This window comes from Lissotriton helveticus, chromosome 2_1 (genome assembly GCF_964261635.1).
Source record: "Lissotriton helveticus chromosome 2_1, aLisHel1.1, whole genome shotgun sequence".
NCBI classification, from domain to species: Eukaryota; Metazoa; Chordata; class Amphibia; order Caudata; family Salamandridae; genus Lissotriton; species Lissotriton helveticus.
The window spans coordinates 151,929,075-151,952,522 of record NC_136059.1 but is presented as its reverse complement, the minus strand read 5'-3'; the positions used below and the strand labels follow the sequence as shown (position 1 = coordinate 151,952,522).

At 51.0% G+C, this 23,448-nt stretch overlaps 1 protein-coding gene across 1 annotated transcript in view; it reads left to right on the top strand.

Annotated features, from left to right (window-relative positions):
- LOC144820085 (uncharacterized) overlaps positions 1-23,448 on the top strand; it is a 395,659-nt gene that overhangs the window by 294,119 nt on the left and 78,092 nt on the right. Inside the window, exon 3 of the mRNA XM_078677737.1 lies at positions 5,016-5,202. Within this exon, the coding sequence (XP_078533863.1) occupies positions 5,016-5,202 (187 nt within the window). The remainder of the gene's footprint in view (positions 1-5,015; positions 5,203-23,448) is intronic.

The window sequence follows — 23,448 nt, the reverse complement described above, 5'->3', positions numbered from 1 at the left end:
TATTAGTGCTCTCACTAAAGGTTCCACCCTCCATCTGAGAGTCTTGAGGAAAATAAAACTGTTCCTACCCCATAATTAATTTGAAATGCGATCCAAGCCTTAGTGATTTCTAAAGTGTATTAGGGTAGTGCTACCCTCTGCGTCCTTCCTAGAGCAAAGACGGCACCAATTAGGGCCTGTCTCAAATCCGCTGCAAGGCTCATTACCGGCTTCAAACGCTATCATCACATCATGCCTGAGTTGAAATCTCTTAAATGGCTCTTGTATGAGGCAAGGATTCATCTGCAAATTACATGCATGACTTATAAAGCCTCACACTTCAACACCCCAATTTACCTTGTGCAAAAACTTGAGCTCTATGGGAGCCCTCACTCCTCTAGAGGCTCTAGCACATTACTGCTCAAGCCACCAAAATTCAGTAAAAATAAAACCTACAATCGAGCATTCTCGGGTATTATTTATTTATTTTGAAGGTTTCATATAGCGCTAGCTCCACACGAGGGTATCAGAGCGCTTTACATCAGCAATGGAAGTACACAATAAAAACAATCATGGTAGTTGACCGAAACGGGTTATACAGGTGTTAAAACTAAAAAAAAAATACAGGGAATAATATAACGAAACAATAGTGATTAAAGGCACATATAGAAAGAGATAGAGAAGCAAGTTGCAGGAACCAGAATGTTATTGTAAATAGTAAATGTAATAGTATGTCAAGGAGTATTCAAAGGACGTAGTAGATAGTGGGTGGTAAAGAGAGGGTGAGGGGGAAAGGGAGGCGACAAGAGAAAAATGGGGGGTGAATGGGGGAAGGGGGAGTAGTCTAAGGAGGGAGGAGGAGGTGTAGTCAGAAAGGAGATCCGGGATTTAGTTTCCCCAAAATGTAGTGAGCAAATGAATTTTAAGGTCTTTTTTTAATCTGGAGTAGGAGGGTTTGTATCGAAGGTCTTTGGGTAAGGCATTCCAATTGGTTGGGGCCTTACCAGAGTAGGAGCGGGATATTAAAGCAGCTTTTTTGAGTAGGGGGGTATGAGAAGGAGAGTGTTGGAGCTTCTCAGTGTTCGGGCACAGCCAGCTTTTTTAAGTTTAGTTGAGGGGTAGGATGGGGTCTTCTGGTAAAGGGCTTTGTGAGTAATACAGGCAATTTTAAAGGAGGATCTGCCTTCAATGGGGAGCCACTTGAGGGACTTGTGGGCAGGGGAAATGTGATCTAAGCGTTTACAGTTTGTTGTTAGCCTGGCGGCGAGGTTGAGAACGGATTTGATCTGGGATTTTGGATATGCCAAAGAGGGGGCATTACCATAGTCTATTTTGGATAGAACAAGAGACGGGATAATTAATTTAAAGTCTTCAGCTGGGATAAAAGGATTGATTTTTTGGAGATGCCGGAGAGTGAAGAGTGCACTTTTTGCTGAGTTCTTGACATGGGAATTGAGTGTGAGTGTATTGCTGATGGTGATGCCTAGTGATTTAACCGAATTGGCGAGGGAGAGAGAGCAGTTTAGCGCATTAGGGTCGGCGATCCATGTTTGGATGGGGAGAGGGTTGTTTTTGGGAGAGAAGAGGTTGATCTCAGTTTTGCTAGGGTTGAGTTTCAGATGATTGTTGTGCAACCAGGTTTGGATCTTGGTTAAGGTCGTGTTAAGGTGCAGGATATCAGCATGGGATTTTATTTTATAGTACAATTGGGTGTCGTCAGCATATAGGTGGTCGTTGATTTTTTCTTGTTTGAGTATCCGGGTAAGGGGTTCCGTAAAGAGGTTAAAGAGACTGCGGGAGAGAGGATGGATCCTTGAGGGACACCAAGTGAGACAGAAGTTGGCTAGAAAGGCAGTTTTGAATTTTAATTTGTTGGGTTCTATGTTGAAAGTAGGAAGTAAACCAATTAAGGACAGTGCCACTGAGCCCGAAGCGATTTTTGAGTGTGTTGAGTAGGGTTGGGTGGTAAACTGTGTCAAATGCCGCGGAAAGGTCAAGAAGGATGAGTAGGTAGATCTCGCCCTTGTCCAGGGGTAGGTGAATATCATCGACTATGTTGAGAAGCGCGGTTTCCGTGCTGCACCCTTTGCGGAAGCCAGATTGAAGGGGGTCAAGCAGGTTGAACGTGTCAATGTGTTTGTCCAGTTGGAGGAGGGCGCATTTTTCCAGGGCTTTGGAGAGGAGGGGGAGGTTGGAGATGGGGTGGAGATTATTAGGGTCGTTTGGGTCAGCTTTTAGATTTTTGGATATTAGAGGGATTTGCCCAAGTTGAAGGGAAATGGGCACACTCCCTGTTGCGAGGGAGGCGTTGATGATGTCGGTCCATTAGGGGACGATGACATGTTTGAGATCTTGGATGAGTGTGGGAGGAAGGTTTAATTTTGGCTAATGGGTTCTGGAGGGGTAAGAGAAGGGAGGGGAGAGAGGGTCATGGAAGTGTTCAAGGGGGGAGGTGGAAGAGGTGCAGTAATCAGGGATGGTTGAGGGGTGAGCGAGGGTAGAGTATCGAGGATAGACCGGTCTATTTTTGCGTTTTTTTCGCAGAAAAAGTTGGCAATGTCTTCGCATTTGTTAGTGGAGGCTACCTGCTTAAGGGGTGCCGGGCGGTTTGGTTTTTAATAATGTTGAACAGTTCTCTAGGTCTGTTTTTGGCATGAGAGAGTTGAAGACGATAGAATTACGCTTTCTCTGAAAAGATGTGTTTTTTGTAAGAAGATCTCGCAGTTCTAAGGAGGGCAAGGTGGGATGGGGAGGGGTGTTGTCACCATGTTCTTTCCACCAGTCTCAGCGAGCGTCTTTCTTTATTAAGGTCTAGTGTAATCCATGATTTAGAGGGGGCATTTTTTAATGTTTTAGTATTGCACCAAGAATTTGGAACACCTTGCCACCTGAAATAAGACTTAACAATTCCACGGCTTCCTTCAAAAAGGGAGTCAAAGAGCTACTGATGAAGACATTTTAGGGTTAGTTTCCAATCACCTTAGGATGCATTTGCTTTCATTTGTTCTCTATAGATCTGCTATGTTTATCATGATCTGTTATGTTTCTTTCATGTTCTGGATGTGTTATGATTTTCACGGTGTGTACCTTCCGAACTGCCAAGATGTAAAGCGCTCTCTTACCCATGTGAGGTCTTGTTCGCGCTATATAAAACCCTTTAAATAAATAAATAAATAAATACATTGTCCATAACACACAGAAATGTAATATACAAGGTCCAACCACAAGAGGAACACACAACTAAACCTAATTCATCTCTATGCAATTGAACTCTAACCAACTAAACTAATTTCAAACATTAAAGCAGAATGAAAGTAATTGGACTGAACACAACTGTCACTCACCAATAGCTTTCAGTTGTATGTTTCACGTTAATTATATCTCCGTAGGCCCTTGCAGTGCCTTCTGGTCATTGTGGTCCATCTTTGCAAACCTGTAGTTTTTCCAGTGCAGCAAAGTTAATTTCTTCCAGTATTTCATTTTCTTAGCTTGATAACTATTAATATCATCCAATCTTTCATTTTCTTAGCCTCAGACACGTTTATCTCTTCAGCGGAGCTTAGCAGAGTCTGAGAACCAAACTTTTTTGCAGCACAACATTTAAAGAGCAGTACTTTTCTCACTGTTCATCAAACAGTATGTTACTAGAAGGGTCCTCTCCCTCTGTCTTTTGTTTGTATTGCGAGGGAGAGAAGCAGCATTCAGGAAAACTCAAGGAGAAGGTAACGCCAAGCACCAATTCACAAAGGCCAGAACCTGAGAAAGAAAAGACATTAGTAAAGGACACTTAAGGGAAATTGAAAGAGACACCTGCAGTAAACTGAAAGACCGTATAAAACTAAGGTCCATATAAATCAAGCAAATTCGCATTCGCAAATGCCGAAATTCGCAGAATTTCGGCGTTTGCGAATGTGAATTTGCTAAATGGTATGTATTAAGCAACATCTGATGCAAAACAAGGAATTGCATTTAAGGAATCGAAAATTTTGCGATTCCTTAAATGCAATGTATGAATAAAAAAAAAATGCAAATTGTCCTTAAGGAATCGCAAATTACCACCTACTTCAAGTTGGTGGTAAGTTGCGAATTCCTTGAACAATGCACATTTTTGCATTTTTCAAAGTGCCATGTGACACACATACATGCCCTTACGACATGTATGTGCGCCACATGTGCACCCATGCTTATTTCAGGGGTGCAACAGGGTGTCCTTTGGACACCCCTGCACCCTTGAAATTATTCTCAATTTGCGATTCACAAATTGCGAATCGCAAATTGAGAATAACTTCTCATTCATTCCTATGGGCCTCCTGGCCCATAGACATGAATGGGAAAGTATTCCTTAATTGCGATTCGCAATTTGTCAATCGCAATTAAGGAATACTAAGAATTTGCAAAAAAATTGCGAATTTGTACATACATCCCAATTTGCGATTTTGAAATAGCGATTTCTAAAAAATCGCTTTTTCAGAATCGCAAATCAGGTTGATTATACATACAGCCCTTAGGGCCATATGTATATATTTTTTTTGCTTCATACATTGCATTTAAGGAATCGCAAAATATGCGATTCCTTAAATGCAATTGCAAAATAAAGAATCGTCGCAAATATTGCTTTTCCTTGTTTTGCACCATATTTTCCTTTAATACATACCATTTAGCAAATTCTCATTTGCAAACGCCAACATTCTGTGAATTTGGGCGTTTGCGAATGCGAATTTGCTTGATACATATGGCCCTAAGTGAATTACTTTAGGAAAAAACTCCTCTATTGACTGACTGTTAAATTTAGTGTTTACTTATTTGTAGCAAGTGGCACTCACTCAGCAATGACAAATTAACATTAATCTGTGGTATAATTTCTCTTACTGGAAAGGTTTCCAAAACATAACATATGGTCGATGATGGATAATTGCAGAATATAGGTTAAATGTATGAACACTGTCCAAACCAGTTCTTCAATACATTTCTTTTCAGATGTTCATGCTCATAATTGTCCATGTACTATATTGAGCCTATGCCCCTTTCTATTCCAGTTGAACGTCACATCCTGGAGACACTACAACAAAACTTTTGAGGAAAGAGAATATGTCACCGTGGATTCCTCAGTAACTGAATACACAGTGAGGAGACCAGGCACAAACTACACTGTAACAATTCAGGGCTTCACATCGGCTGGACCAGGAAAGCCTTTAATCTATAGTTTTACAACCGTAATCTCAGGTAACAACTGTTTAATTTTTCATGATTGCAAGTGATATAGACTATTGTAGAATCGAGTATTTAGGACTGTAAATAATGTATGCATATAACATTGAAAATTGAACATCATTTGAATCGCTCTAATATGGTTACTTCAAGATTTTCAAGTTTCCTGGCAGAGGTATAGTATGATTCATTACAAACATTATCAAGATTTATAATACATAATAACCAGTTGATCAATAAGTATCGGCTACCAGGTACTACTTAAAGCCTCATTTACGAGTTCCCCGGAGTCAGGTCTAAGGATACCCGTGGACGAAATCTCAGATTCTGATCAATACTGTTTCATCTAAATCCAGGGATAATGAGTTGTTTCTACTGTATCTGAAAATAAAAGGTCCAAATCCATTTGTTTTACTTCTTCCAAAGAGAACACTGTTCCCACAACTGCATCTATATACCCTATGCAGCCTTTATTGAGGCTTGAGGTGCGGGTGGTGAGGACAAGCAAGCAGGTGAGAAGAGAGCTGGAGGAGCATTTTCAGCTCTCCCTCCACATTGCGCATGAGCAGTGTGGGTGGGAGCTGGTTGTAGAAGCTTCCCACACTATCCCACACGGGTCCAGTTGTTGTGTCCTAAGAGTTAGCAGATCTGCAGTTAGAGTACCTAGTCATTCTGGGCTCAGAGACACCAGACAATTTGGAATACCCTCAAGTAGTCCCTTTACCTCCATGGGAGGATATCACTTAAGGCTAATCTTAATGAGGGCCTTAGTCTTCATGAATGTATTTCCTCATACAGTCTCATGCCTTACATTAATCTGACAATTGCCTACCTGTATCCTGATACACCTTGCTACCACAACTCCTGCTGGAACATTGTTTATTTATTTATTTATTTATGTAAGAGTTTCATATAGCGTGAACTAGACCCGAGACGTCGGGTATCAGAGCATCAGTTTTGTTACAGATGGACACATTCATTTTTGTTAGGAACAGGAAGATTAAGGGGGCAGATTTACAAGCCCCTTGCGCCTTATTTACGCCGCAGTTGCGTGACTTTTGTGATGCAGCTGTGGCGCAAATCCTGCGCCATGGTGCGGGGTACTTACAACGTGGCGCATCTGGGAGATGCGACACGTTGTAAAGCCCTGCGCCACATGTAGGCGTTCCTGGGCAGGGTGGGTGTTCTGGCGCAGGAACACCTCCTAAAAGTGGCTGAGTGAAATCTACAAGATTTCACTCAGTCACTTTTAGGCCCATGCTGCGTCAAAACCCTGCGCCTGCCTGAAGCAGGCGTAAGGATTGACGCAACATCAACTAGATAGGGCCCGCAGAGCATTGCTGGAGCTGCATCGCGCTTGCGACGCAACTCCAGCAATGTGCCACTTTTTTTACGGCACAGATGGGTCACGCATCTGCGCCGTTTTTGCCCCATGGTGAGCCGCATTCCGCATTCATGATGGCGGAGCTGTGACGCACAATAACTTGCGCATCACTGCTGATATGCAGGGATGCGCCAGTTATCGTAAATATGCCCCTAAGTGATTTGCCCAGAATCACAGGATGTTGAGTGTCGTTGCTGAGACTTGAACCTGGTTCACCAGCTTTGAGTTTGATAGCTCTAACCGTAAGGCTACAACCTTTTCTTCTCTGCATCCATTTACTTCTCTGTGGGGAATAATCTCCATATGGTGTTCCTGAGTATTCACCATACTAGTACTAGGCCCAATATGCTCCTCTCCACTATTGGACAATTGCCAGCAAAGGATTACAATTATTCTCATACGTCCTCTCTAAGGGCCTGATTCAAAAGGTACATTTACACTTGTGTGTAAGGGTACACTTGCTGTAGTAACTTTACTCTTTTTGGCAATCACAAACTACAAGCATAATTTTTGTAAATACCAATACAGTAGTAAACTTACTGCAAAGTCTAAGTTTACCTTTGTGAATCAAGCTCTAAAAGCGTGATTAATAGAGCCTGATCCACAAAGGCAAATGTATACTTTTGCATAAGTTCACACGGGCTGTATTAACTTTACTATTGTTTTGTTATTCACAAACTAAAAGTGTGATTTTGCTACTAGTAATTTCACAAGTAGTAAAATTGCACACTTAGAGGCTCATTAGGATTGCGGACGGAAACGGGTTCCGTCCCCCATGGACGCGGCAAAAATACTCCCGACCGCTCCGCGAATAAACTGCGAGTGCGATTAGGATAATAATGCCAAGAAACTCCGACCGCGGCGGACGGATCACATCAAACACCGTCCGCGCCGGACGGAGCACACCACAGACCGCCGCAAGCGGACGGAACTAAAGAAACTAACATGACCGCGGAAACAGGCACAGCCGCCGCAATACCTGCGGAGGCTCCGGCCTCGTGATTAGGATAACGCCGCCAGTCCAACGGAACTCACCTCCTTCCTCGACCGCAGCGGAAACAATGCATCGACAAACGGAGCATGACTGCGGAAGGACCACATGAACACCATCCCTACAGTCAAACCGATTACAAAATGGCTGACGGAAGTAAATACAAAACACACTAAACAGGACACCCACCCACCCGAAACACCCACAGCAAGTACACGCCACAATGACAACCCCCAAGCACCTAAAATTGCACACAATTCAACACACCCACAGAACACCTGACTGGCAACAACCATTGGGACACAACCACCACACAGAGTATAAAATGGATCCCTCCCACAACCACAATCCTTTGCATCACAGCATAGCTGCAAGCAAGAGGCTGAATACCACGAACAGCAGACACACATACAACCTGCACACAAACACCCACCACACCATCCCTACACACCACATACCTGCACATCCTACCCCACCCCACCAACACCTTGCACATCACACACCATGGCACCAAAGAAAAATCCCAAGTTCACAGACAGTGAGTTGAAGGTCATGGTGGATGAAATCATCCGTGTCGAACCACATCTCTTCGGCACCCTATTCCAGCAGACCAACGTGGCAACCAAAAACAACACGTGGGACAGGATAGTGACCAGAGTCAATGCATCAGGGACCGTGCCACGCACCAAACACGAGGCCAGAGGAGGTGGCACGACCTCAAGACAAGGGTGAAAGGCATCAGGGCAAAGAACCACCAGCGGGCACACCACACTGGCGGCGGCACTCCCCCAGAGGCCATACCATTTGCAGAATGGGAGGAGAAGGTGCTGGGCATACTGCACCCTGAGAGCCTGGAAGGAATCGAGGAGGGACTAGAGGCTGGTAAGTACAAACCAATCACCACTATCACACTGACATGGTCTGCCTTGCACAACTAGCAAGACACATCTCCCAGGCTCAAATCCATGCATGTGGGCCACATAGTCACCCAAATGTGAAGTCCTGGGCTCAATTGCACCCACCATGACCAAACACAAATGTTGCCTCCTACGTTTCCAGCCTTGCATGTTGTCAAAGCAGCCAGCACTACAACTCCCAACAGGCCCCCATGTCCACAGGGAGGGTGGTGGGGTGTGTGTGAGAGGTGGGTAGGGTGTGTGATAGACCAGCACTACAACTCCCAACAGGCCCCCATGTGTCACGGTTCGCGGCTTTACCGCGGCCGGCCACTCCCGCACACACACGGGAGCCGGAATACTCACTTCCGGCCGGAAGTGGAGTTCCCGGTCTAGTGCCGGGCAGCGACCTGAGAGCAATGAAGCACTTCCGGGGGAAACATTTAAACAGCGCGTTTCCCGCCGGAACAGTGCTTTGGATTCTTACCGGATTTCATGCCTGCCGAGACCTGCCTGACGAGCCGCGTTGGGACGCTGCTCTGCTGTCCTTTCTGCTACGCCCAGAGGACACCTTTTCTGCTCGGCTGATACCAAGGAGGCACGACGCGCTTAGCGTTTCCTTGCCTCAAGACTGCGCCATTCAGGAGCGCTTGTTCGTGACTTCACCTGGGGGGTCCAGGATTGTGCCCGTTTATTGTTTCTTAACCCTTCATGCGCAGGAGCGCCTTGAGGGGGTTTAAAGGACCTGGATTGTGTTTTGGGGTGCTGTGTTCCAGTTTCCCACCGCGCAGGAGCGCTTTCCTTTGTTATAGCTTGGGTAATACCGCGCAGGAGCGCTTTCATTAGTTTGTACTGACCCTAAAAGCGCAGGGGCGCCATCTTTTCGCTATTCCTTTCTGGAGCTGCTTTCATCTGGAGGCTCTACTTCCCGGGAGCATCGGTGAGTCCTCCAAGGGTAATTAGTACGGCGTGTGTGTGGGGGGTGGTGCCTGTTAGGGTCTGCTCATTTGTTGATCCCTCTTCCTTGGTTTCCAGCTGTCACCGGGACGCCCCGCCAGCTCCACGTCATCTTTATAACCTACACCTTGGCTCCCATCCCTGCGTCCATCTCATCCCTGCTGGGTATTGTCTTCCACGAGGGTCAGGTGGGTACAGGGACGGGTGCTCTTGTCGTCTCTGCGGAATCGCACCACCAGCGAAGGTAAGACTTGTGGGGCGCCTGACAGAATCCAAAGCCCACGGTTACCATTCCACCCAGACGACATGGGCGACCCGGAGGTTACTCTGCAAGATATCGCAGTCATGCTGGCTGCCATACAAACAGAGAACCTCGCCTTACATCAGGACCTAATGACCCTACAGGGTCAAGTGGCTGCAGGGGTCACTAACCCGTGGGGTACCACTCCGAGCCCCAGAGCAAGACAAGACGGCCTGTTAAGACAGCCGACGTTCACCTTTGGGGGGCCCTCCGCTACCACCAACCAAGACACAGCCATCCAGGTTGTCACTCCCCATCCTGTGCAGTTGGCACCACCCGAACGCTTCTACGGAGACAGCACAAAGTACGGTATATTCATCCACCAATGTCAACTGCATTTCATGGCTAGGATAGCGGCTTTTCCCGATGATGCTTCCAAAGTCGCCTACATACTGTCATACATGGGCGGGGATGCTGCTCAGTGGTCCATTTCCTTGGTGGAGAACGACGATCCCATGCTTAACCACCTGCCTACGTTTAAGGAAACTATGCGGCGTATGTTCGCTCGACATACCTTCGTGCAGTCTGCAGACAACGAGTTGCTTGGCCTCAAACAAGGCAACCAGGACATGCTCCATTACATCACCATGTTCAACCGGCTGGTCATCGAAGCCCACTGGCCAGAGGACAAGAAAGTATCTGTGTTCTATCGGGGGTTACGGGATGACCTGAAGGACCTCATCTCGCAGTATCCCAATCCGCCCGAAGTAATTGGCCCTTTCATTGACATGGTGGTGAAAATGAACTTCTGACTACAGGAAAGAAAAACCGACAGGGGAAAAGGTAACGACAACCGCCTCTTGCCCACTGGGACAAGGGCGTCGAGAAAGCCAAAGAGGAATCCACTCCCCAGGAAGAAGCGTCCAAACCCAAGCAGATCGGAGGCATAAGAGGACCCCTGACCAGTCAAGAACGGGAAAAAAGGAGGAAGCAGAACCAGTGCCTGTATTGCGGCAAAAGCGGCCACTTCGTACGGGAATGCCCTACTAAGCCCTCAAGACCATGAGGCAGAAGGCCGTTCGTGTTGCCCATCAGCAAGGGAGACAAGACGGGAAACGAGGAAACCCAGTAGACACAGGGGTCAGTCTTCTGGGTTCTTCGTCATGCACATCTGCGATCCCTGTGGTATACGACGGTAGTCACCACGTCGGCATGGACGTGTCCTTACGGAATCTGGCGGGCAGAACCTGGGTGGTGACCGCCATGTTGGATTCCGGGGCAACAGGCTGCTTCATCGATACAGCGTTTTCCCGCGCCCTAGGCATCGACACAGTGACGATGGCCCAACCTGAACCCGTCAAGGCCGTTGACGGAACGGGCCTTACTTCCGGCCCCATTCGTCACCGAACAGAAACCTTGACAATGGTCTTCTCAAACAACCACACCGAGTCCATGAGTTTCGACGTCATAGATGCCCCTCAGTTCAAGGTGATCTTGGGTTTGCCATGGTTGGTGAAGCACAATCCCCGCATCGATTGGGTGGCAAGAACCGTCCATCTAGACTCGGAGCACTGCAATAGCACCTGTTATGCGGAAGTCAACCTGGCAGGTCCTCGTGTCATACAGGCACACTCGTTACCTGTAGTAGGGATGGGAATGGTTTCCCAAGGAACCATACCGAAAGAATACCAGGACCTAGTGGGGGTATTCGATAAGAAGGGAGCCAACACCTTGCCACCCCATCGATCCTGTGACTGCTGCATAGACCTGATTCCCGGCTCCACGTTGCCATGCAGCAGGATCTACTCGCTCACAGAAAAAGAGAACATCCACCTCCGCTCCTATCTGGACGAATACCTAGACAACGGCTTCATACGTCACTCCAGATCTCCGGTTTCCTCTCCTCTTTTCTTCGTGTCAAAGAAGGAAGGGGATTTGAGGACCTGCATTGACTTTCATGCGATGAATACCATCACGGTTAAAAACCGGTACCCGCTACCGTTGATATCCAACCTCTTGGACCAGGTCAAAAACGCCACCATTTACACTAAACTGGACCTTCGGGGGGCTTACCATCTCGTCAGAGTCCGGAAGGGTGACGAATGGAAGACCGCCTTCCGGACGAAGTTCGGCCTGTTCGAATACCAGGTCATGCCTTTCGGACTCTGCAATGCCCCTGCCGCATTCCAGTTTTTTATTGATGAGGTGTTGAGAGACTTCATCGACGTCTTTTGTATCGTCTACATCGACGACATCCTGATATATTCACAAACCAACGAAGAGCACGTCCATCATGTACGTTCAGTCCTCCAGCAACTGGAGAAACACCGTCTGTACGTGAAGGTAGAAAAAAGCCTGTTTCACGTCACATCGGTTGAGTTCCTGGGGCACATCATCACACCGGCAGGCATTCAAATGGACAACAAAAAGTGGAAGCCATCCTGTCTTGGCCTACACCTGAGTCTGTGAAGGGCATCCAACGGTTCCTCGGCTTTTCCAACTATTATCGTCGTTTTATCACAGGCTTCTCTGAGATGGTGGCTCCCATTACGCGCTTGCTGCGCAAGGGAGTTCGTTTTGATTGGGACCAAAAAGCAGACGACGCCTTCCAGGAACTAAAGAGACGGTTTACCGTGGCCCCGGTTCTGGTGCATCCCGACACCGAGCAGCCGTTCATTGTAGAGGCTGATGCTTCTAAGGACGCCATAGGCGGTGTGCTCTCACAACGGAACTGCGAGACGGGCCGACTGCATCCCGTGGCCTTCTACTCCAAGAAACTCCAACCCGCCGAGCGCAACTACACCGTGTCTGATCGGGAACTACTAGCCATCAAGACCGCATTCGAGGAATGGCGACACTTCCTGAAGGACTCGAAACATAAGGTGACCATCTATACAGACCACAGAAACCTGCAGTTTCTACGATCAGCACGTGCCCTCACAGCCCGACAGCTCCGATGGACCTTATTCTTCAACGAGTATGACTTCATGATTACATTCCGGCCAGGGAAAGACAACGCCAAAGCAGATGCGCTGTCGCGGCTGGCTGAAACGGAAGACCATGCCGAAGACCATGAGCCTGTCCTAATCTTACCGGAGAAACACTTTCAGGGCGTCATCGCTCCTGTTCGTTCCAGCGGCCAGGCAGAACCAGACAAGAAACGGTCCGATCCCGTTGTCTCGACAGGGGACGAAGAAGGAGGGATAAGAAACCAAACACATCTAACCGGGGTACCCGAACAAACAAAGGCCCTCAACTCGTGTCACGATCATGTTCTCTCCGGCCATCCTGGTTACCATAAAACACTCGATCTTGTGCGGAGGCAGTATTGGTGGCCCACTATGGTGACGGATACAAAAGCACACGTGGCGAACTGCGCCGTTTGCCTGCTTGGTAAGAACAGATCCGAACCATCGGTTGGTCGCTTGCAGCCCATTCCTGTGCCTCCTTCTCCCTGGCATACCATCTCCATGGATTTCGTGGTTGAGCTCCCTCTCACCAAAACAGGACACACCACGGTTCTCACTATCGTGGACCACCTCAGCAAGATGGCGCATTTCGTTCCATTGACGAAGCTACCCACGGCAGCCGAACTGGCCTTGATCTTCGTACAAGAGGTGGTCCGTCTCCATGGCGTTCCGTCAGTGGTCATAACGGATAGGGGATCGCAATTTGTGTCCCGTTTCTGGAAGGAGACATGCAGGATCCTCGTAATGGACATACGTCTCTCCTCAGCATACCACCCCCAGACCGATGGGCAGGCCGAAAGAACAAACCACACCATGGAACAGTATCTCCGTTGTCTCCTGCTTACGGTCGAGAAGGAATGGTCCGAAGTACTATGGATGGCAGAGTATGCGTACAACAACAGCAAGCACTCGGCCATCGGCATGTCACCTTTCTTCTGCCTCCATGGACGCCATCCCCGCACGTCGGCATGGGAAGAGCCTCATGACAGCCACCTGCCCACCGTGCGATCTTACCATGCGACACTCCGCGACCTCTGGCAAAAGGCACGGTTCGAGCTAGCCAAGGCAAAGGACACCTACAAGGAGCGAGCTGATGCTCACAGACAACGAGAACCCGCGTATCGCACAGGCGATAGCGTGTGGCTTTCCTTTCGGCACCTGAATGTGCATGGGCCCAAAAAACTGTTGCCACGTTATGTGGGTCCCTTTCCTGTGGAGAAGGTCATCAACCCTGTGGCCATGAAGCTGTCCCTGCCTCCGCACATGAAAATCCATCCGGTCTTCCACGTCTCCCTGCTGCGGCCTGTCCAGTCAGGCGGTTCTCTTCCGTCTCCCCCTTCTCCGGTGGTAGTGGAGGGCCGTGTTGAGTATGAGGTCCGGGCTATATTGGGGTCCCGTCGTACCAAGGGCAAGCTGTTCTACCTTGTGGACTGGAAGGGGTATGGTCCCGATGAGCGGTCCTGGGAGCCCTTGTCACATGTACGCCATGCTCCTGTTCTGGTTCGTGCTTTCCATCTGAGTCATCCCCTGAGCCCTCGCCCTGTCTCTCTTTTCTGACTGCCAAGGGGACCATGGGGGGGTCCTGTTCTAGGGAGGGTGCTGTCACGGTTCGCGGCTTTACCGCGGCCGGCCACTCCCGCACACACACGGGAGCCGGAATACTCACTTCCGGCCGGAAGTGGAGTTCCCGGTCTAGTGCCGGGCAGCGACCTGAGAGCAATGAAGCACTTCCGGGGGAAACATTTAAACAGCGCGTTTCCCGCCGGAACAGTGCTTTGGATTCTTACCGGATTTCATGCCTGCCGAGACCTGCCTGCCGAGCCGCGTTGGGACGCTGCTCTGCTGTCCTTTCTGCTACGCCCAGAGGACACCTTTTCTGCTCAGCTGATACCAAGGAGGCACAACGCGCTTAGCGTTTCCTTGCCTCAAGACTGCGCCATTCAGGAGCGCTTGTTCGTGACTTCACCTGGGGGGTCCAGGATTGTGCCCGTTTATTGTTTCTTAACCCTTCATGCGCAGGAGCGCCTTGAGGGGGTTTAAAGGACCTGGATTGTGTTTTGGGGTGCTGTGTTCCAGTTTCCCACCGCGCAGGAGCGCTTTCCTTTGTTATAGCTTGGGTAATACCGCGCAGGAGCGCTTTCATTAGTTTGTACTGACCCTAAAAGCGCAGGGGCGCCATCTTTTCGCTATTCCTTTCTGGAGCTGCTTTCATCTGGAGGCTCTACTTCCCGGGAGCATCGGTGAGTCCTCCAAGGGTAACTAGTACAACTCCCAACAGGCCCCCATGTCCACAGGGAGGGTGGTGATGGGTGGGGTGTGTGAGAGACTAACACTACAACTCCCAACAGGCCCACTTGTCCACAGGGAGGATGGTGGGGTGTGTGTGTGAGGTGGGTAGGGTGTGTGATAGACCAGCACTACAACTCCCAACAGGCCACCATGTCCACAGGGAGGGTGGTGGTGGGTGGGGTGTGTGATAGACCAGCACTACAACTCTCAACAGGCCCCCATGTCCACAGGGAGGGTGGTGGCGGGTGGGGTGTGTGATAGACCAGCACTACAACTCCCAACAGGCCCCCATGTCCACAGGGAGGGTGGTGGTGGGTGGGGTGTGTGAGAGACTAGCACTACAACTCCCAACATGCCCCCATGTCCACAGGGAGGGTGGTGGTGGGTGGAGTGTGTGAGAGACTAGCACTACAACTCCCAACAGGCCCCCATGTCCACAGGGAGGGTGGTGGTGGGTGGGGTGTGTGAGAGACTAGCACTACAACTCCCAACAGGCCCCCATGTCCACAGGGAGGGTGGTGGTGGGTGGGGTGTGTGACAGACTAGCACTACAACTCCCAACAAGCCCCCATGTCGACAGAGAGGGTGGTGGTGGGTGGGGTGTATGATAGACCAGCTCTTCAACTCCCAACAGGCCCCCATGTCCACAGGGAGGGTGGTGGTGGGTGGGGTGTGTGACAGACTAGCACTACAACTCCCAACAAGCCCCCATGTCGACAGAGAGGGTGGTGGTGGGTGGGGTGTGTGAGAGACTAGCACTACACCTCCAAACAGGCCCCCATGTCCACAGGGAGGGTGGTGGGGTGTGTGTGAGAGGTGGGTGTGTGATAGACCACCACTACAACTCCCAACAGGCCCCCATGTCCACAGGGAGGGTGGTGGTGGGTGGGGTGTGTGAGAGACTAGCACTACAACTCCCAACAGGCCCCCATGTCCACAGGGAGGGTGGTGGTGGGTGGGGTGTGTGACAGACTAGCACTACAACTCCCAACAAGCCCCCATGTCGACAGAGAGGGTGGTGGTGGGTGGGGTGTATGATAGACCAGCTCTTCAACTCCCAACAGGCCCCCATGTCCACAGGGAGGGTGGTGGTGGGTGGGGTGTGTGACAGACTAGCACTACAACTCCCAACAAGCCCCCATGTCGACAGAGAGGGTGGTGGTGGGTGGGGTGTGTGAGAGACTAGCACTACACCTCCAAACAGGCCCCCATGTCCACAGGGAGGGTGGTGGGGTGTGTGTGAGAGGTGGGTGTGTGATAGACCACCACTACAACTCCCAACAGGCCCCCATGTCCACAGGGAGGGTGGTGGTGGGTGAGGTGTCTGCTAGACCAGCACTACAACTCCCAACAGGCCCCCATGTCCACAGGGAGGGTGGTGGTGGGTGTGGTGTGTGATAGACCAGCGCTACAACTCCCAACAGGCCCCCATGTCCACAGGGAGGGTGGTGATGGGTGGGGTGTGTGATAGACCAGCACTACAACTCCCAACAGGCCCCCATGTCCACAGGGAGGGTGGTGGTGGGTGGGGTGTGTGATAGACCAGCGCTACAACTCCCAACAGGCACCCATGTCCACAGGGAGGGTGGCGGTGGGTGGGGTGTGTGAGAGACTAGCACTACAACTCCCAACAGGCCCCCATGTCCACAGGGAGGGTGGTGATGGGTGGGGTGTGTGAGAGACTAACACTACAACTCCCAACAGGCCCACTTGTCCACAGGGAGGATGGTGGGGTGTGTGTGTGAGGTGGGTAGGGTGTGTGATAGACCAGCACTACAACTCCCAACAGGCCCCCATGTCCACAGGGAGGGTGGTGGTGGGTGGGGTGTGTGATAGACCAGCACTACAATTCTCAACAGGCCCCCATGTCCACAGGGAGGGTGGTGGCGGGTGGGGTGTGTGATAGACCAGCACTACAACTCCCAACAGGCCCCCATGTCCACAGGGAGGGTGGTGGTGGGTGGGGCGTGTGAGAGACTAGCACTACAACTCCCAACAGGCCCCCATGTCCACATGGAGGGTGGTGGGGATTGGGGTGTGTGAGAGGTTAGTGATTTGTAATTTTGGTACCAAAAACATGTAATGTCCACAGCATTGATCATGAAAATCTTGTCCCTCAGGTGATCACAACTTGACTGGCGAAAGCAGCAACCGCCAGCCCCAGTCGCCCCCCTCACAGCACGGACTCTCTGGGGACGATCCCATTGACAGCTCGGGTGCAGAGGACGATGCGGGCCCAAGCAGACTCCCAGGCCATCTGGCTCCCAGGACATCCCTGCCTCCACCACCTTGGCCTGTGTTACTACACCAACACCTGCCATTGTGAGCTGTGCAGCCACCACCACCACCACCACTCCTGCCTGTGCCACCCTACCAGACCCATCGCCCGATGATGGGCCATCGACATCCCAGGCAAGCAGGGAGAGTGGACGTGAGAGGACACGGGTGAGGGCACACCTCACAACCAGGAGTACAGTTGCCCGGCGAGGTGGGGACGGACACCCACCCCATCCTGGCACGAAACCCTGGAAGCCATCGTCAGAGTCCATGCCTCCTATGAGCGGTCGCAGGCACAGTAAGATCGGGCCCACCAAGACTCACAAGAGAGCAGTCATCTGTTGCGGTCCATAGATACCCGCATAGGCCAAATTGTGGACCTCATGGGCCAGCAAACTGCTCTGTGGATGGACTGGTTATCCCGCGCCACACCACCACCCCCTCAGCCAAGTGCCCAGCGGGACCGGTCACCAACACCACCGCCACCCACACCTGAGCCCACGGACAGGGAGGTGGCCCCTGACCAACCTGCCCCCACAGCTCTCTCCGCTCCGGCTCCAAGACGGAGGGGCCGTCCGAGGCTGGATCCAGGTGAGAGCAGTGGAAATGCTCCATCTACCCGCTCTAAGAGGGGCCGCCAATGACTTCACCCTTGCTTGAGCCTGCCATTCACCCTGCCAACTATCCTGCCCCACAATGCCAAGCATTGGCACACGTCTGTTGGACTAGCTGGACATCACACAATGTGGTGTCCCCACGGTGTTTTCATCTGCCATGACCTTGAACTCTCACTTCCCCCCAACACTTCCTTGTAAATATGCACCAACATCAATTCTCAACCTGTTAATAAACATCACGTAAACACTCAATGTTTTAATCACACGATTGCCTTAGAATTTGACGTTACAAGGTGCCGGGATCAATGTTGTTGAGAATCATGCCTCTGTGGGAGTGACCTAGGGATAATGAGAGAACAACAAACACACGTCAGGAAAGGGATTCACACCCATCACAACACACTGTACTGCAACATCCCACAAACCACACTCATCACCAATTAAGTGGATCAAAGGACACAAATCAGGGAGCTTTGCATGTACACCATCTACCACACACATTTGCAAACAGAACATACCAGAACAGGCAGCATAGACACACCACATCCACACTCCACCAGCAAACATACATCACGCATTGTCTAGCAGCACAAGAGGTAGTTACTCACATTCAAGGAAAATAGCGATCAATGAGCTGACGCCTCTGGTCCACACCTTTTTCCTCACCACTATCCTCATCAGTCGACATGGGTGGAATGGGAGGCCGAGCAACCTGTTGGTCTTCAGGGTCCATGATCAGTTCAATGTTATTGCCCAAGGCCAGGTTGTGGAGCATGCAGCAGGCAATCACGATTCTGCATACTTTGCCTGGTGAGTATGGTAGGGCCCCTCCGGTTTTATCCAGGCAGCGAAACCTAGACTTCAGCAGTCCAAAAGTATGTTCCACCACTCGACGTATCCTCCCATGGGCATCATTAAAACGCATTTCACCAGGTGTAGTAGGATTACGTATGGGACTCAGCAGCCATGGCCGGTTTGGGTACGCAGAGTCGCCTATGTGGGGGGATGACAGACACAAATATCATTACCAGGATTGGTGGGTACACCATGCCACACATAAAACACAACTGTCCCAACAGCATACTCACCTACAAGCCACGCACGTTCGGGATGCAGATTAGCCATCAGTTGGGGGACAATGCTGCTCCCCAGGATGTGTGAGTCATGTGCGGAGCCTGGAAATCTGGCACACACATGGGAGATGATGTTGTCAGCCAGGCACACCACCTGCACGTTGATCGAATGGTAGTGCTTTCGATTGCGATATACAGGCTCACATGCCTGGGGTGGAATGAGACCGATATGTGTTCCATCAATGGAACCCACTACGTGTGGTATCTGTGCCAGGGCATAGAAGTCCCCTTTGACTGCTGCCAACTCTGCTGGTCATGGAAAATGGATGTAATCATCCTTGTAAAGCATCATGGCATTCAGAATATCCCGCAGTACCATGCTGAACATGGATTGTGACATCCCCCGGCATGTCCAACTGTGTACTGGAAGGTGCCAGTTGCAAAGAAGTGAAGTGCCGCCATCACCTTTGCTGTGGGTGTAATAGCTCCAGGATATGTTCTGCGTGGCTGCAGATGAGGTGACAATTGGTCTACAAGCTCCAGCAATCTACGTCGATCAAGCCGGTATTTGCGGATCAACTCCTCGTCAACCATGTCCTCCAGCACAGTGTATGGTCGATGCACATTTGGAGCCCTCCTGTGTGGGAGTAGATGGGAGTAGATGTCAATTGACCAACAACGCATAGCTGTCCCACACTATCACATGTTGACCAACACAATACAAATAAGACATGTTGCCGACAATGATTATGGGCCCGATGTAGGTCGGTCGGTAACGGCCGAAAATCGGTATTTTCGGCAGTTACCGACCGGTATTCAGTAAATGGTATGTAGGGCCACATATTTCACAGAATCGGTAAATTTACTGATCGGTAAATTTACCGATTCTGTGAAATACTGAATCGGTATTTATACCTATTCGGTAATTTTGATATGTAGGTGGGACTCTTCTGAGTCCCACAACCCTTACCGAATCTGTATTTTACCATCAAATATATTTGATGGTAAAATAACGATTCCGGTGTGCATGCACATGTGTGCATGCACACCTGTGCCATATGACAGGCAGACCTGCCCTTAGGGCAGGTATGCCTGCCACATGGCCCCCGAATCTTTTTTGGGGGTGCTAGAGGGTGTCAAAGTGACACCCCGTGCACCCTTGTCAATATCTGTATTTACCGAATCGGTAAATACCGACCGGTAATGCCCCATTCATTCCTATGGGCTTCAAAGCCCATAGGAATGAATGGGGCTTTGCCGGTCGGTATTTACCGAATCGGTAAATACAGATATTTACCGATTCGGTAACAGGAACATCTGGATGTTCCTACATATCCACCCCTTAGATTTACCGATTTTTAATTACCGAATCGGTAAAATTTGGTAATTAAAAATCGGTAAATCTATTTTACCTACATCGGGGCCTAAATGTGTGATGTGACCAATATTTCCTGAAATACAGATAACTACAAAAACAATGTTCTGCCACAAACAACATCATGTGTGCAAACATGTCCAATGTAACGTGCACACATGTCTAAAGAACTGCCAACGACACATGACTGAGGACCCAAATGTGGACAAGCTTCACCACAGACACACATGCACGTGCACACACAATACGAACATGGAACACACCCTCCTTGTCTTCATGCACCAATGACCCCACCTACAATGCTGGGCATCCTCACATGACATGCATGGGCACACAACAGGCAACACACATACGCAAACACAGAATGCATGTATGCCCCCATCATTGTTACTTGCACACACAAGCCACACACTCACAACAGCTTCTGAATGTGGTTAGACACCCTTGATGTACTGTGTAGATGTTTATAGATTTAAACGTGTGTACGCAAAACCAAGACCTCAACACGTCGTAATGCACATGTGTTGCAACTTGGGTGCACATCAATAGCCATAGTTAACCACTGGCAAGGTCAATAGTATGACCACACATGTAAAAAAGTACACACGTGGCCACGGGCCATTGACTTCACATCATAATTGTTGCAGCATTCTGTACATGTCCTAAAACACATGTAAAACTATCAACATTACATGTGTGCAGAGACATGCAGTGTGTGTACATATGCCATGTGTGGACGCCTTCCACCTACACAGAAGACGATCGTTGTTCATGATATTGTGCATGACATATGCTGTATGGACAAGTACCATCACGGTCACACCCCTCATAACGCATGTGCGGACTACCGCGACGGTGCATAATTTTAAATGAACACTCAGTGGCGTCGCTATGGCGGTGCAGGCATTCCGCGTGTGCGGTGCAGGCTAACACATACTTTTGAATATGCAATTCAAAATGACAGTTGATACCCCGCCTTACAGTCACATTGCAGCACCCACCACAGACCGCCGGTCCTGGCCGGTCATCCACTGCCGGTCAAGGCCAGTCAGCCACCGCCGGGTGGTGGCCGGTCACACACCAACGGGTGCCCGCCGGTCACCAACCGCCGGTCAAGGCCAATCACCCACCGCCGGGTGGTGGCCAGTCACCCACAGCCGGTCAAGGCCAGTCACCCACCACGGGGTGGTGGCTGGTCACCTACCGCCGGGTGTTGGCCGGTCACCCACCGCCAGTCAGGGCCAGTCCCCCACTGCCGGGTGGTGGCCAGTCACCCACCGCCGGGTGTTGGCTGGTCACCCACCGCCGGTCAAGGCCAGTCAGCCACCGCCGGGTTGGTTGCCGGTCACACACCAACGGGTGCCCGCCGGTCACCAACCGCCGGTCAGGGCCAATCACCCACCGCTGGGTGGTGGCCAGTCACCCACCGCCGGTCAAGGCCAGTCACCAACCGCCGGGTGGTGGCTGGTCACCCACCGCCGGGTGTTGGCCGGCCACCCACCGCCAGTCAGGGCCAGTCACCCACCGCCGGGTGGTGGCCAGTCACCCACCGCCGGGTGTTGGCCGGTCACCCACCGCCGGTCAAGGCCAGTCACCCACCGCCAGCACCCGTTGGTGTGTGACCGGCCAACATCTGGCGGTGGGTGACCGGCCACCACCCGGCGGTGGGTGACTGGCCTTGACCGGCGGTGGGTGACCGGCCAACACCCAGCAGTGGGTGACCGGCCACCACCCGGCACTGGGTGACTGGCCTTGACCGGCGGTGGGTGACTGGCCACCACCCGGCGGTGCGTGACTGGCCTTGACCGATGGTGTGTGACCGGCCAACACCTGGTGGTGGGTGACCGGCCACCACCCTGCGGTGGGTGACTGGCCTGGACCGGCGGTGTTTGACCGGCCAACACCCGGCAGTGGGTAACCGGCCACCACCCGGCGGTGGGTGACTGGCCTTGACCGGCGGTGGGTGACTGGCCACCACCCGGCGGTGGGTGACTGGCCTTGACCGGCGGTGTGTGAATGGCCAACACCCAGCGGTGGGTGACTGGCCTTGACCGGCGGTGGATGACCGGCCAGGACCGGCACTCTGCGGTGGGTGCTGCAATGTGACTGTAAGAGGGGTATCAACTGACATTTCGAATTGCATACTCAAAAGTATGTGTTAGCCTGCACCGCCCAAGCGGAATGCGTGCACCGCCATAGCGACACCAGGCTTTGATTTTGTTCAAATGATGCACCGTGGCGGAGGCGCGCACATGCGGTTGCAGATCTGTGACCGTGACGGTCCGTGCACATGTAGCCAATGGAAATAGGTAATGCGGGGCGCGTATGTGCATTCAAATATAGCGGAAGCCATGCACCGCCACACCAGGGCCACTCATTGGCTCTTTATGAATGAGGCATCCCGGGAAAACCAATAGCTGCTGACGTGTGCCACTGATATGAGCTCTGGGCCCTATATATATGTGTGAATTTCGCCAGCACTCATTCACTGCTTTCAGCCACTGCTGCCTGGGACCATCACCTCGACCTGCTGCTGCTGAGCTATCCAACAACTGCTGCCTGCGACCATTACCTCGACCTGCTGCTGCTCAGCTATCCAACAACTGCTGCCTGCGACCATCACCTCGACCTGCCTCTGCTGAGATATCCAACAACTGCTTTTGAACTGCCACAGTCGTGAACGTTGCCATGCAGGGAGTGCGAGAGACCCGGTCTCGTCCCGTCACCGCAGCGGAGCTGGAAGTCCTTGTGGACGGTGTGCTCAGCCACTATGACCGGCTCTACGGTGCTCCCGGACAGATGAAAAGTACAGTGGGTAACATGTTGGTGGGCATGTGGTGGTCACTGACTCCTGGCTTATGCAAGCTTGGCGGTGTGCTAAGGGACCTTCACATGTGTTGTACTGAGCATGGCTGCATGAAGATACGTGTTTCTACGATGTTTGTGAATGTCAAACGGTCCACTGACGTTTCCCTCCTGTCTCCCATCATGGTAGGTCAAGCTGCATCTTCGCAAGGCCGTGTGGAGGACCATAGCACCTGATGTACGGGCAGTGGGGGTGTGCAAGAGACAACACACACACTGCCACAAGCGCTGGGACGACATAGCCAGGCTGAGCAAGAATGTTGCAGAGATGACACTGGGGATGATTCCAAGATCAACCCGTCTGGCCCGACGCACCATGACCCCTCT